The sequence below is a fragment of the Abramis brama genome (genome assembly GCF_963993115.1).
Source record: "Abramis brama genome assembly, chromosome: 22".
Taxonomy (NCBI): Eukaryota; Metazoa; Chordata; class Actinopteri; order Cypriniformes; family Leuciscidae; genus Abramis; species Abramis brama.
Genome location: NC_139984.1, coordinates 21,807,411 through 21,821,227, shown reverse-complemented (window position 1 = coordinate 21,821,227; position 13,817 = coordinate 21,807,411). Strand labels below are relative to the sequence as shown.

At 35.2% G+C, this 13,817-nt stretch overlaps 2 protein-coding genes across 3 annotated transcripts in view; one reads left to right on the top strand and one right to left on the bottom strand.

Moving 5' to 3' along the window:
• smc1a (structural maintenance of chromosomes 1A) overlaps nt 1-5,387 on the bottom strand; it is a 15,957-nt gene extending 10,570 nt beyond the window's left edge. Inside the window, exons 1-8 of the mRNA XM_084099516.1 lie at nt 5,050-5,387; nt 3,491-3,679; nt 3,220-3,332; nt 2,921-3,124; nt 2,608-2,846; nt 1,099-1,357; nt 878-1,018; nt 711-793 (exon numbers count right to left, since the gene is read on the bottom strand). Of these exons, the coding sequence (XP_083955642.1) occupies nt 711-793; nt 878-1,018; nt 1,099-1,357; nt 2,608-2,846; nt 2,921-3,124; nt 3,220-3,332; nt 3,491-3,679; nt 5,050-5,158 (1,337 nt within the window). The 5' untranslated portion in view covers nt 5,159-5,387. The remainder of the gene's footprint in view (nt 1-710; nt 794-877; nt 1,019-1,098; nt 1,358-2,607; nt 2,847-2,920; nt 3,125-3,219; nt 3,333-3,490; nt 3,680-5,049) is intronic.
• ribc1 (RIB43A domain with coiled-coils 1) overlaps nt 1-12,613 on the top strand; it is a 23,303-nt gene extending 10,690 nt beyond the window's left edge. Inside the window, exons 1-8 of one of the 2 annotated variants that reach the window (XM_084099517.1) lie at nt 6,363-6,406; nt 6,510-6,711; nt 6,986-7,209; nt 7,532-7,646; nt 7,775-7,893; nt 11,056-11,295; nt 11,387-11,553; nt 12,478-12,613. In XM_084099517.1, the coding sequence (XP_083955643.1) occupies nt 6,513-6,711; nt 6,986-7,209; nt 7,532-7,646; nt 7,775-7,893; nt 11,056-11,295; nt 11,387-11,553; nt 12,478-12,559 (1,146 nt within the window). In that variant the 5' untranslated portion in view covers nt 6,363-6,406; nt 6,510-6,512 and the 3' untranslated portion in view covers nt 12,560-12,613. Of the gene's footprint in view, nt 1-6,362; nt 6,407-6,509; nt 6,712-6,985; nt 7,210-7,531; nt 7,647-7,774; nt 7,894-11,055; nt 11,296-11,386; nt 11,554-12,477 lie in introns of those variants that run through there. The other variant, XM_084099518.1, reaches the window with a different exon arrangement.
• The last annotated feature ends 1,204 nt before the right edge of the window (nt 12,614-13,817 follow it).

The window sequence follows — 13,817 nt, the reverse complement described above, 5'->3', positions numbered from 1 at the left end:
ACACTGGTCCAAAACAAACATCAAAATCAACACAAAAATGGGTAACTGAGCACAAAATGAAGCTCCTGCCATAACCGTCCCAGTTCCCTGACCTGATGAGTGGAGTGAACTGAAGAGAAGAAGCACCAACATGAACTTGTGAATCTGAAGGATCTGGAGAGATTCTGTATGGAGGAATGGTCTCAGATCTCTTGTCAGGTGTTCTCCAAACTCATCAGGCATTATAGGAGAAGACTCAGAACTGTTATCTTGGCAAAAGGAGGTTGCAAAAAGTATTTAATAACAGGGTGCCAACAATTATGGCCAGCGTGTTTTGGAGAAAAACATTTATTTTATAATGTGATTTACCCCCCACTTTCAATTCTTTTACTTCAATGAAAGGTTAGATTTTTGTGAATTTTTTGAATGAAAGATCAAAAGGATAAACAATGCAGATTTATTTTTTACAGCCATTTTTTATCATATTTATCAGGGGTGCCATCAATTTTGACCACCACTGTATATATATATATATATATATATATATATATATATATATATAGAGAGAGAGAGAGAGAGAGAGAGAGAGAGAGAGAGAGAGAATGGAGTATTTCACAAATGGGTGTATATCTAATATTATATATTATTTCAAAAAATTCCAAATTTCACACTTTTAAAAAATTCTGATTTTAGAGTTGGCGCTATTCATTTTTTAATGATCTCTGAAACACCTGCTAGTTGCAATATAGTCCTCCAGCTTTTCAATGCGCTTCTGGTTTTCCTCGATCTCTCGAATCTTCTGCTTTATTTTGGCCTTTAATCCAAAGAAAGAGATTTAAGAAATCTGTGTCTCACAAAGGCACAAAAGAAAATAGTTTATAATCATTTCCCAATGTACCTCTGTCTCAATTTTCTTCCTCTCCTCTAGATCCAGTCTGTCCTGGTCGGCCTTTTGGTCCCTGTTAAACTTCTCTAGCTCCTGTGCCAAGGTAGCTGCCCGCTTACTGGCCTCCTCCTTCAGCCTGTGATACTGCTTCACCTGAGATAACAGTAAAAGTGTCAAATGAAACTGAAATTTATACACAGTTAGATTTTTCAGATTTCCTGAGTTCGGCTAACCTGGTTCTCCTCCAGTGTCAGATCTTGGCCTTGACTCTGTGCTTCCTCTTCCATCCGTTCATCAAACTCCTGCCTTGCCATCTCCACAGCACCCTGCTCACGGTCCAGTTCCTCTATGTCTGCCTTACGCTTCTTGTACATCTTCTGGGCGTTCTGCAAAGACTTTCGAGCCACCTCAAGCTTCTTAATTTTATGGGCGGTGTTCTCCTTGGCTTTGATATACTGTGGCCGTTTCTGATTCAGCTCAGAATCTTTCTCTCTAGAGGAGGTTAGAGAAGTACTTCTTTAGCAAACTATGACCAAGAGTTATACAGTAGTTAGTCTATCATAACTATAATACTCACATTTTTTAGTGGGGTCTAATGCAGGGTTATTCTAGTTAACTAAAACCATTAAAAAATAAATAAAAATACAAATATTTCAACTATGTACTAAATTTACAAAACCTGAAATAATTTTTTAAAAATTTTAAATATAAAAAATGTAACTAGAAATATAAATTACAGTTATTTCCTGTTATATATATATATGTATATACATTTTTCTTAAATATATACATGCACATGTATGCATTTATATATACAAAATAATTATACACAGTACACACACATACAGTATATTATGTAAACACAGACTTTTATTCTGGATGCGTACATTTTGTGTATATATATATATATATATATATATATATATATATATATATATATGAAGACTTCAGATGCAAAAGCCTCTAAGTGCCATCTGACATTTTCTTCTAAAACGAGCATTTTTATCAAGCTTGTATATTTAAGTTAAAGTAATTTCACTTTAATGACAATTAATAGGTAATTTTCATTGCCATTAAAGTGAAATTACTGAACATAAACATACAAGCTTCATAACAATTATCATTCTAGAAGAAAATTTCAGATGGCACTTAGAAGCTTTTGCATCTGAAGTCTTCATATATATATAAAAAACTGTTATATGTTATATACCTGTTCCTATTAATGTATATATGTATGTATGTATGTATGTATGTATGTATATATATATATATATATATATATATATATATATATATATATATATATATATATGCCATGTTGTTATACAAAGAAAACATGCAAATCAGCTTTTTTTGCATAGTAAAATAATACTGTAGCTGTAGTTTACCTTTCTTTTGTAATAATTTTGTCAGATGGTGTTTTGTTCTTCACAAAATAACATACTCTTCATAATTTGATTGTTTAATCGAACTTGTAGGGTCATTAAACACAAAAACATCACTTTTGGCCACAACTGTAGATATATACTATATATATAATACTATATGGTAAGATCAGATCTCCGTGTGGATCATACTGGCTGTTGTCAGATTAGTGCATTTGTAAATGTAAACGGATATTTCCTACTGACACACTTCAGCAAAAGATATAAATAACTGGCTTAAAAACCTTTTTTATAGGTGAAAATACTAAAGTATTATATATATATATATATATATATATATGTTAACCTATCACTCACTTTATCTCCTTCTCCACATTCTGCTGATCTCTCATCATTCTTCCCAACTCTTTCTTCTTTTCCTTGAGCTCTTCCTCCACATGATCCATCTTCTTCCTGTCCTTCTCAATCTCCCGGTTGCGCTGGGACAACTCTCGGTTCAGCTTCTCGATCTCCTCCTCGTTATGGTAGAGTTTAAAGAGCTGTAGCTGAACATGAGCCCTGACCACCTCATCCTTCAGTCTCTGGTACCTCTCAGCCTGAACAGAGAGCAGAGGTTTAAACAACAGTGCATTAATGGTGTCACTGCAGACTTGTGGTGCAGTAAGTTTACCTCCTCTTTCTCCTGTTTGGCCTCTTTGCGCTCTGCTGCGATGTTCTTCTTACGGTGATAGTTGAACTGTGTGTCTTCTTCTGCTTTCACCATCTCTTTCTTTCTGCGGTCATATTCCTGGGCCAGCTCACCAGAGCGGGAGATTTCCTCAAACAAAGCCGTCCTCTCTTTAGGATTCTTCATGGCTATTGACTCCACTGCACCCTGCACAACAAAAACACAAAGACAGACAAAATCTATTATATCTTAATCAGGCTATCTTATATTTTCTATAATTCTGAGGTAATGTGCATGTATACCTGAAATACAAGAAAATTTCTGGCCTTAATAAGAATACCCAGTTTCTCCAGTTCCTCGCTGTAGTCTGAAAGCCCGACCACCTTATTGTTGATTCGGTACTCTGAGGAGGAACCTGTCACATAAAAATAGTTAATCTCACTAGGAAATAATGCAGAAAAATAAATACCGTAAAGATTTTTTACTGTAGTTTTTGGGGTTCACTTACTATCATGAAGTTGTAACAAGTTTCAGGACTTTCAGTAATTTAGTAGCTTTATTTTTAACATTTACCAATGATGACCCGTGTGAAAGTGCATTCATCTCCATTGTCCTCGCAGTAGACCATGCTCACGAAAGCACGGTTGGCTGCTGGTTTTCCTACTGGTGCTCCATGGATGAGATCCTTCAGTGTTTTAACGCGCAGGTTACTGGTCTTCTCTGCTAATACAAAACTGATGGCGTCCATCAGGTTTGACTTCCCTAGAGAGCAGTGATTTGGGGTATTGAATTGGTGGCATGTTTTATTATTTGACATTTTAAACAAGACTCTCGTGTCTGTCTTAAGCTAATTTAGTATAAATTATAAGTAATAATAAGTTATGTATCCTAAACGGTGCTCGAAGTGGGCTGATACACACCGGTATATAGTACTGGCACTTCTACTGTATATTTTAATCTGTGGCGTACCCTCACTTTTTCTTGCGCACCGGTGTAGTGCCGAATTCTGTAACCCTAGTAAGCGCTGCAGTGACGGTAGGGTTAGGATTAGGATTGGGATTAGGAGTAGGTCGGATTATCTCAATACAGCTCCTACTAAGGTCACAAAATTCGGCACTAAACCGGCACTTCTCACATGTTGCTGGCACATAATTAAAAAAAGAAATAATAATAAATGTTTTGTTCTTAATAATTTGACCAAACTTAAATTTGATTGGAAATGATTCACAATATTCTGCTCATATATTTACCTTGAATTTTTCCCGTTATTTATTTTATTTTACCCACACATCACACATCTTATACTTTCACTGAGACTTTAGTCTCGTTGGTAAACAAGTACATAACGTTTTGAAAAAATTGAGGGACAACAGGATTTTTTTTTTTTAATTGTCATAATAATAATATTAATTCCAAACATAATATGAATGTATATTATTAATTGCTTAATATTTGAATATTAGCAGCAAAAATGAATGATGAAGACATGGTTTCTCTCTAGACTAGGACATTTGTTTTCTTGGTGAACAAATACACACAATTTTGGAATAAATTGATAGACAATAATGTTAACTGAGACTTTAAAAATAAAAAAAAATAAACACATAAATTAATATTATGAATAACTTAAAATATGAATATATAGTATAAAAATAGAATAGAATATAGTAGCAAAAATAAATAATGAAGTCTTTGTTTTTGATACCTACACATTAAATGTCTTCACTGAGACTTTAATCTCTTTAGTAAACAAATAGGTTACACATTTTTTTTTTTTTTTACAATATTTTTTTTTAATGATTTTAAGCATGTAATATGAATGAATATTACAAACAGCTTGATATATGAAAGTTAGTAGCAAAATAAATGATGATTGCTGAAATTATAAATTATGAAAAAAAGTTTCTAAGACAGTTTTAATATGACCTACAAAAAGGAAAAAACAGACTTTTTAAATACAAATTCTTATACAAATTTTGTATATAAAAATCAAACTCTGGGACATAAATTTGGCACCCAAAAACACCCAAATGTAATGCATTTAAATGTTAATAATATACCATAGCGACTACGTTAATGCAGTGTTAACTGCAGTGTGCCTTAACTGCATCAGCGCCAGAGAGAACGCTTACCAGATCCATTTGGTCCAATTATTGCTGTAAATTTGTGAAACGGTCCGATTATTTGGCGTCCTTTGTAAGATTTGAAATTTTCAATCTCGATCAGCTTTAAATATCCCATGCTGACAGATTTCTCTCAGGAGAGGCGTGTCAGAATGATGCTCTGTAGAGTCTCAGTGGCGATGCGCTTCTTCTCCGGACGTTGTTTGACTGGAGCCAAGCGGATTTAAAACGAGTTGGCAACTAGATATGTTACATATCGTTTTTCAGAGGTTGAACGTCTGAAACAGTAACAATCTGATAAAAGATCATCTTAACATGCACTGAAATGAAGGTCCAGACGTGTACACGCCCCCTGTCTAGAGCAGAATGCAGGCAAAATAAAAGCCTTACAGCTGGATAACAGCAAAATCTGCAATCTAAACAAAGAAAAATGGTTTTTAATTTAATTTTATTTATTTTTTATATATATTTTGCATCTCCGCATGTTTTGCTGAAAAGACCATTAAGATATAATTCCAGCCGGTATAAATCCATCCTCTGTTAAATGATTTGTCCTGAATATTAAATAATGTTACAATATAAACTTTACCAATGACTAGCTACTCATAGCTGAGATAAAACTATTTAAAGACAGTTGCTTTTACTGAAACTCGCTCCAGCACCAAATATTTGTCTGGTTACTCTCTCTCTCTCTCTCTCTCTCTCTCTCTATATATATATATATACACGTATATATATATATATATATATATATATATATATATATATATATATATATATATATATATATATATATATATATATATTTCAGTAAAAGCAGCTGTCTTTAAATAGTCTTTAAATTTAAATATATATATTTCTATATATATATTTAAATGTTTGAATCAGTGTTATTTTAGTATCACTGAGATACTATTATTTTTATTAATATTTTAAATATGTTTTTTTAATTTGCTTTTTTTATCGGATTTTAAAGTTTTAGTAATTTTGTTTTGTATTCTATTATTATTATTTAAATAGGCATTAGGCTACTTAATTTTCATTTCAGTTTTAGTTTAGTTAGTTTAGTACATAAAGCTACATTCAATTCATATTTTCATAATGGAAATGAGAAATGCTGCCTTGGCAAGTACATTTATTTCAGTTAAATAACTTTTAATGGTTTTAGTTTAGTTAAGTAATATAACCCTGAATTGGTAACATAAATTAACATGAATTATATATGTCTGTCTGTCAAACATATCCCATTACTGAAGGCGCGTCACAGACCGTGCAGCAGTTACCATAACAACGCCAAACTGCGCTTCAAAAACAACAGGAGAGCCGACACACACTGCCATTCTTCGAACCCAACAGATATTAACACGTAAAGTTTTATGGTTTCATCTCTATCTATTTATGATGAAATAAAATATGATAAAAACAATGAAGTTTGATTTTGAATCTAAAATTGTGCTTGTACACAACAGAACATGTACAAGGTTGATTTACCTGTGGATGAGTCAGAGCAGCGGGCGGTGGAGCGGCGTCGGGCCGCAGAGGCTGAGCGCAAGAGCCGAATATTCAACAGCAGAAGCCGCGTGATCGGCGTGGACTTGCGCGCGCTCCACAAACAGCAGGACGACAAACGGGAACGACTGGAGATGGAGAAGCAGCGAGACATGGCTCATGGTGAGACACAACTTGTGCAGGTTGTTTGTCTCTCACTACTTCTGTACTGTTCCAAAACAGGCTTTAAAGTTTAAGTATTAAGCCATTTATATATATAATAAACTTTATTATATATATATATATATATATATATATATATATATATATAATAAACTAAACATATATAAACTTTCGCCTAGAGTGCTTCTCCTGCTTCCATTTTCCCCACAATGGATCAACCAGAGTCAGATAATTGTCTGTGATATGCAGAAATGATCTGTTCTTTGTTATTTAGATCTGCTGCGCTTATCCCTGGATGAAACGGCACTGCAACAGAAAAAAGTGGAGGATGAGTTGCGAAGAGAGCTGGCGCAGGACATGATACAGTTTCGAGCTATCCATCAACGTGCTGAGGACAGTCGAGATGCAGATATCAATTATGACCGACAGGAGGCGCCAGATGCCGGTATTTCTGTCTCAGGCTCAGCACTGGGACCCGCCAGTATGCAAGTGTTTTCGGTGAGCAACGACTTTATAGGATACTGTTCCATCAACAAATGACATGACCTGGAACTTTTCCATCAGCATTTTAGGTTATAATTTATATTTGATTTTGAATGTGTAAGGGAAATATTTGTTTGTAAACTTCTGCATGTATTTTAGGCTTTCATTGTTATGCACCCTATGGTGTGACAAAATAAAATTCTAATATACAATGTATACTCTCAATTAAAAATGTAATTTTATAATAGAAAAAAAAAAGTTGTATCTGAAATATAGCACACCACTGTAGGACACCACTATTCATATTCTATAAATATGTTTATGCACATTCGGTCAGGGAGAAGGGATTAATGAGAATGAAAAGAAGAGAGCTGAGATGGAGATGAACGAGAGAAACCTGAGAGCTCAAAAGGAGGAGAGAGAGAAACAAGAAAGGGAAAAGAAAAACAGAGGTAAACAGATATTATAATATCCCCTTTAGCCCTGTAATATTAAAATAGAAAGGGCGGTATTGTATGTATATTTCACCGTGGTTAGTAGCAGAGTTGCACTGAGTTTGTATCTGCGTTTATGTGTGCAGAGCTGCTAACCAACAGGGAGTTGGTGGAAAAAGACCTCAGGGCAGTGCAGCTGAATGCCCTGGAGGAAGAGTGCAAAAGAGTGGCTCGCATTGAACTCAGTCATTACAATCAAGATCAGGTATTACCTCACCACTAAACTAAAGAAGACAATCATTTGTGTTAATTTTTATTAGGTTAGTAAAACATTCACCTGTGATCCCCATTTTGAGCATTGATCTAAACTCTAAATGGTTGTAATTATGAATACACTCAGCAGATTTTTGATTTTTTTTACTAAATGAAAACATTCTAGTAACATACACATCTTACATATACTTACTATAGTAATAACACTACACTGTGCATAATTACAAGCAACTAACACTAAACCAAACCCTAACCTTAAAGGGATAGTTCACCTAAAAGTCATCATTTACTCACCCTCAAGTTGGCACTATTGACTTCCATAGTATGGGGGAAAAAAATACTATGGAAGTCAATGGTGTTTGGTTACAAACATTCTTCAAAATATCTTCCTTTGTGTTCAAAGAAACAAAGAAATTCATACAGGTTTGGAACAACTTGAGGGTGAGTAAATGATGACAGAAGTAAAAAAAATTTGGTGAACTATCCCTTTAATTATATAGTAAGTACATGTTGTTAATTCATATCACTCAGTACTTATTTGATATAATCTCACTATAACAAGAGCACCTTAAATAAACGGTAACCGTTTAAGTTTACTGTAAAGCAAATATATTGAACTAAACATTTATTTTATACAAAATGTATATTTTACTAAATTATTTGGACTCTAACATTGCTAGAAAATCAAAGCCATAAGTCAAAACAAGTTAACAAAAATTGAGTCCACTAAAAGGTTTTAAAGTACCATTTCTGTGGTAACACAAAGTCCAGTTTCAAACACTGTTTGCACAGGATGAGTTAGAGTGTTTAATCTTTTGAATGATACCTAATTTATGACGACTAGTGCAAAATGCCCGTGCACAATCAGTTTTTGTGTGTCTTTTTAGTAATTGTTGGTTTGGTGTGTTTGAGTGCTCATTGGTACAATTACACAGCAAAAGTTCAGTGACATTTTTATTTGTGCATGGTAGAAAGCACACAGTGAACTCCGAGAAAACGCTATGCTTGAGCAAACAGTTTGTGAATAGGCTACTACAAATGATGCCCGTGAAAGAGACTGTGAACGCATTGAATAGGATATGTTTAGTTGGTGAATAGCATAGGCTACTATTACACAGTAGCGATAACGTTAAGTGCACCAGAATGAAATATAATATTCAGAAGTAAACAGCATAGCTGACTTACAGATTCAGTTAACATCCACAAATAAGCGTGTCGATTCAGGGAGCAGTGCAAAGTGCCCGTGCAAAATCAGTTTTTGTGAGCTGATCGCCGTCAAAAAAGTTCAGGAGATATTTCTTAGCGATGGCTGATTTCAACAGTTTCAATATGATAGCATTTTGAAAAAAAAGCGTCATGAATTTATTGCATTTTTGGGGGAAAATAATCCGTTTTTATAATAGATCTTTGAAAATCCAAATCTGGATTTGAATTTTTTATGATATTATAACCTAAAGATGCTATGTGAAAGTTTGAAACAGAAAATAGTGGTTTTCATCTTGCCACTTTCTTGGTAAAAAAAAACACATTTTTACTCAAATTAATCAAAATGGATTTATCACGTTCTGGAACCAAACTATAATATTCAGAAGTTAACAGTGTAGCTGACTGAGTGTTTATGTCAGAATGTTTATTTTTAAACCACAACCTTCTTGGGGCTTCTTTGACCGATACAACCATAGATATCATATATAAAGGCTAGATGTCTCGTGCTCGCTGCTGGCCAATGGAGGTCGACGTCCGCACGTGGCGGCCATCTTGCCACAGTGTGCTCGCTCACTCGTTTAATGGTGCATGTACTTTTAAATAACCATACTTTGCTCAATTTGCTACCGATTTTCAAACGGTTTGGTTTGTTATAAACGTCAGAGATGTAGTTATGACACTGCATACATACAGTGCATACATATGAATAATTATAACATACATGTTCAAGCATTCGGAATTATAGCCACGTTAATAACGTTTGTAAGAAACCAAACCGTTTGTAAATCCGTCAAGATTTCAGCGAGATAAGAGGATTTGTGTGCATGCTGATCATTCACCTTAATGCACAGCTTCACTGTGACAAGATGGCCGAACGGTGATGCCGGAAGTGACTGCGCCATAAGACATCTAGCGTTTATATATGATATCTATGGATACAACCCTCTAATGTCAGAATGTTTATTTTTAAACCACAACCTTTTAAAAATGATATATTTAATGATATCTTTAGCATTTCTCATCCAAACAACGTCAAACTTGGCACTGCACTTACTCGTGCCCGTGGCAAGACACCTGTCGAATTTGAAATCCATCGGACTAACGGTTCCAGAGATATGTGGTTAACTGACACACACACACACACACAGACAGACAGACAGACAGACAGACAGACAGACGTTTCTGTAATTTATAGATAGATTACCAAAATATGTGATAGGGAAAAAAGACAAAAAAAACACGTGGCAGTTATCAGTATAAATTCATTTAGTTTACTCAAAAAAGAAAAATTAAGACTGAATTTCTCACCCTTGTGACGTTTGAAACCATCGTTGCATCCAAAATCAAATACTTCACTATTATATTATAGACAAAAAAAAGTACGCCAACATAGTATGTCTGAATACATGGTATTCTAAAAATATTATAAAATAAAAGTCCCAGTTCTACTACTTCCACCGAGATTCTGAAGTGTGCAATCGATGGACACTTTACTATCCCATGAGGCCATGGGAGAGGATTTATGAATGGCAGTGAATTTCAGTCATTTTACCCACATTCATGTTAGACTGTACTTTTTTAACACTAGCAAAGTAAATTCAAATTCAAATGTAGTACCTACTCAGAAAGTATGAGATTTCGGACACAGCACGAGACTTACTTTCTTCTGTGGAACAGGAGATGTACAGTATTAAAGAATGTTCATACTGCTATTTTACAAAATACTACAAATGCATACAGTGAGTGTAAAGCTCCAAAAAGAAAAAAAAAAAGGTTAAATGACACAGAATCAGTGCCTTTAGATGTAATTGAGTTCAATATATGCAAACACAGGTTTGAAATGACGTGTGTGAGTAAATCATGACAGAATTTTCATTTCGAAAACCCACAAAGGCACCATAGATCTTTGAGGTGAAAGATCAAGGTAACATCTGACCTCCCCTTGCAGGCCGAGGAGAGAATGGAGAGGGAGCGACAAGAGAGACTGAGGAGAGAGGGAGAGGATCTGGCAGAGCTACGGTACACAGTGACCTCTGACCTCCTGACAGAGCGACCAGAGGCTGCGAAGAGAGTAACAGAATCATCTGCAGAGGGTCCACGAGTCCTGACCGACCGCTGGAAGGGCATGACCCCACAGCAGATCAGAGATATCCACAGAAAGAGAGACGAACAGTGCCTTGAGAAAGAGGTTAGGATCCTGCTCTGACGTGTGCCGTTTGAGCATCCATTTATAGTCATCATAAAAGTAATCCTCTTTTCTCTCCTTCCAATTTCACCAGAGACTGAGAGAGATGGAGAGGCAGAGAGATCTGGCCTGGGATTACCATCTGACAGAGCAGGCCAGACAGCAGGAGAGAGAGGAGACAAGAGACAAGGAGCTGCAGAGAGAGAGGAGAGCTCAGCTCGATAAATACAACCAACAGCTGGCACGAGAGCAGCAAGCGCAGTGAGTGCCACACTCATAAAGAAAACACAGCAGGACACAAGCAGAATTAAACAAAAGAGTAGTAAAGTCAACATAAAATGTTCCAGGTGTACAATTCAATTGTGCACATTATTCCAGTGTTTTTGTATCCTTTAATCTAAATGAAAAACCTTTCATTTTTAGCTGATATCAGCTAGACCACAAGTTATTTATAGTAATAGTCAAATAATTCCAATATGTTGTAATGCCAATAATTGGGTCACTTTTGACTATCAAAAGTCCCATCCTGCATTTGTTCCACCCAATGGATACAAAATATTATTATTTCAAATGAATGCCGTTCTTTTGAACTTTCTATTCATCAAATAATCCTGAAAAACTCTATCATGGTTTCCACAAAAAGATTAAGCAGCACAACTGTTTTCAACATTAATAATAATAAGAAATGTTTCTTGAGCATCAAATTAGCATTATTTGTATTTATAATATAGCTTAATTAGAATGATTTATGCAGCTTTGTTGAGCATAAGACTTCTTTCAAAAAACATAAATATAATCATTTAAATACAATGAATAGTATTAAATAGGAAACATTTATTTTAAATTGTAATAATATTTCACTGTATTGCTTATTTTTACAGTATTTTTGATCAAATAAATGCAGCTTTGGTGAGCATAAGACTTTTCAAAAAACAAAAAAAACCCAAAATGACTCCAGACTTTTGAACGGCAGTGTACGTCACATTACAAAAGTAAAATTTCATGTTTATTTTGACACTAACTCCACTAACGAAAGTGAGTTCCTAATAATAAATACTTTTTTTGTGTGGATGTATATTCTAAGAAAATTCTAATTTAATATTTTTTTATAAAAATGCTAGTAGCTATTAGATAAAGTCATTCTTGGATGTTTAGAAACTTTTTTTTTTGTTCTTGTTTTTCCAGTCAACACTACCTGGACAGGCAGCTGTATACAAACCGTCCCAAAGTTCAGTACTTCACCCAGTTCAACACAAGCTCTCGATAGAGCAGCGTCCCATTCCATCCTTCTCCTGCACAAGAAATAAAGTTCTAGTGGGTTTCAAAGCACTGCGCATGTTTGACATTCATAAATTGGATTTTTATAGATGTCATAGATAACAGTTGCCTTCATCAAATTTGATATAGTAATGTATTTTCACATAAACAAACAACTGTAGATGATTCCATTGATTTTATTTAAGAAGTATTTACTTGCACTGGCTGATTGGTGATGCAGATACAATAGCAAAAGCCAGTCCATATCTAGTTAACGTAGCCCACCCTTACTGACCCCTTCAATCAGAACGTGACCAATACAGTCCCACAGCCTCATTCATCTGGTCCTTCATTTATTTTCACATCATATGCAGTAACAAACAGAACATACAAGAGGAATAAGAGACTATTATGTCAAGCTTATTTATGCATTAAGCCTACAGTTTAAGATGCATTATGAGCTTGAATGCGTACATTTGACAAGTAACAACAGAAACGGCAACGTTCGTTCGCTAGTCAAGCTTTAAATGGTGCCCTCCCACCAGTTTTATTTGCAGTAGCAGAGGGCAGTATAGTGGATATCTGAGAGTCGATTCACCTCCGAGCTCAATGCACAGTCAAGACACTGACAGAATAAACAAGTCGTCTAGCAGCAGTTCAGTTGAATATTGAGTTGAATATAATTTGCATCACTTCCCCCTCCTGTAAGAAAATAGATCTCTTAGAGACTTTTGTCCTGAGTGTGTCTGTACAGCTTTTTGTGAGGGAGGCTAACACAGATCGTGCAGTCTGGCCCCCACAGCTATCCCAGAGGGCTGGGAATCACTGCAAAAGCCCGCCACAAGACAGTGGTCTCAAAGATCTGAGTCAGCACGCTTCTATCGCTCCCTGGAAGTATGTGTGTGTGTGTGTGTATGTGTGCGCGCGCAGTGTGCAAAATAAGATGACTGCGTCCTTCCTCTCGCACCGCCTCTGCAGCAATAGATTCTAATCAGATACGCACAATACTGCCATTCTTCAGCACTCTGGAAACTATAAGCGCAATCGTGTTTTGCCGGTAGCTTCAATTTGCTATTTTTCGTCTCTTTTATCCAATCAGCTTTTTTTTTTTTTAAGAACCTGCAACAGTTATTTATCAAAGGACTTTTTCTTAGTTTTTTTTTAAAACTATGCACTACTTATCTACCACACTCAAATCACAACTAACAAGTTACTTTAAAGTTACAAAAAGTTACAAAACAAATTTCAAAACCTAAAACATAATCAAC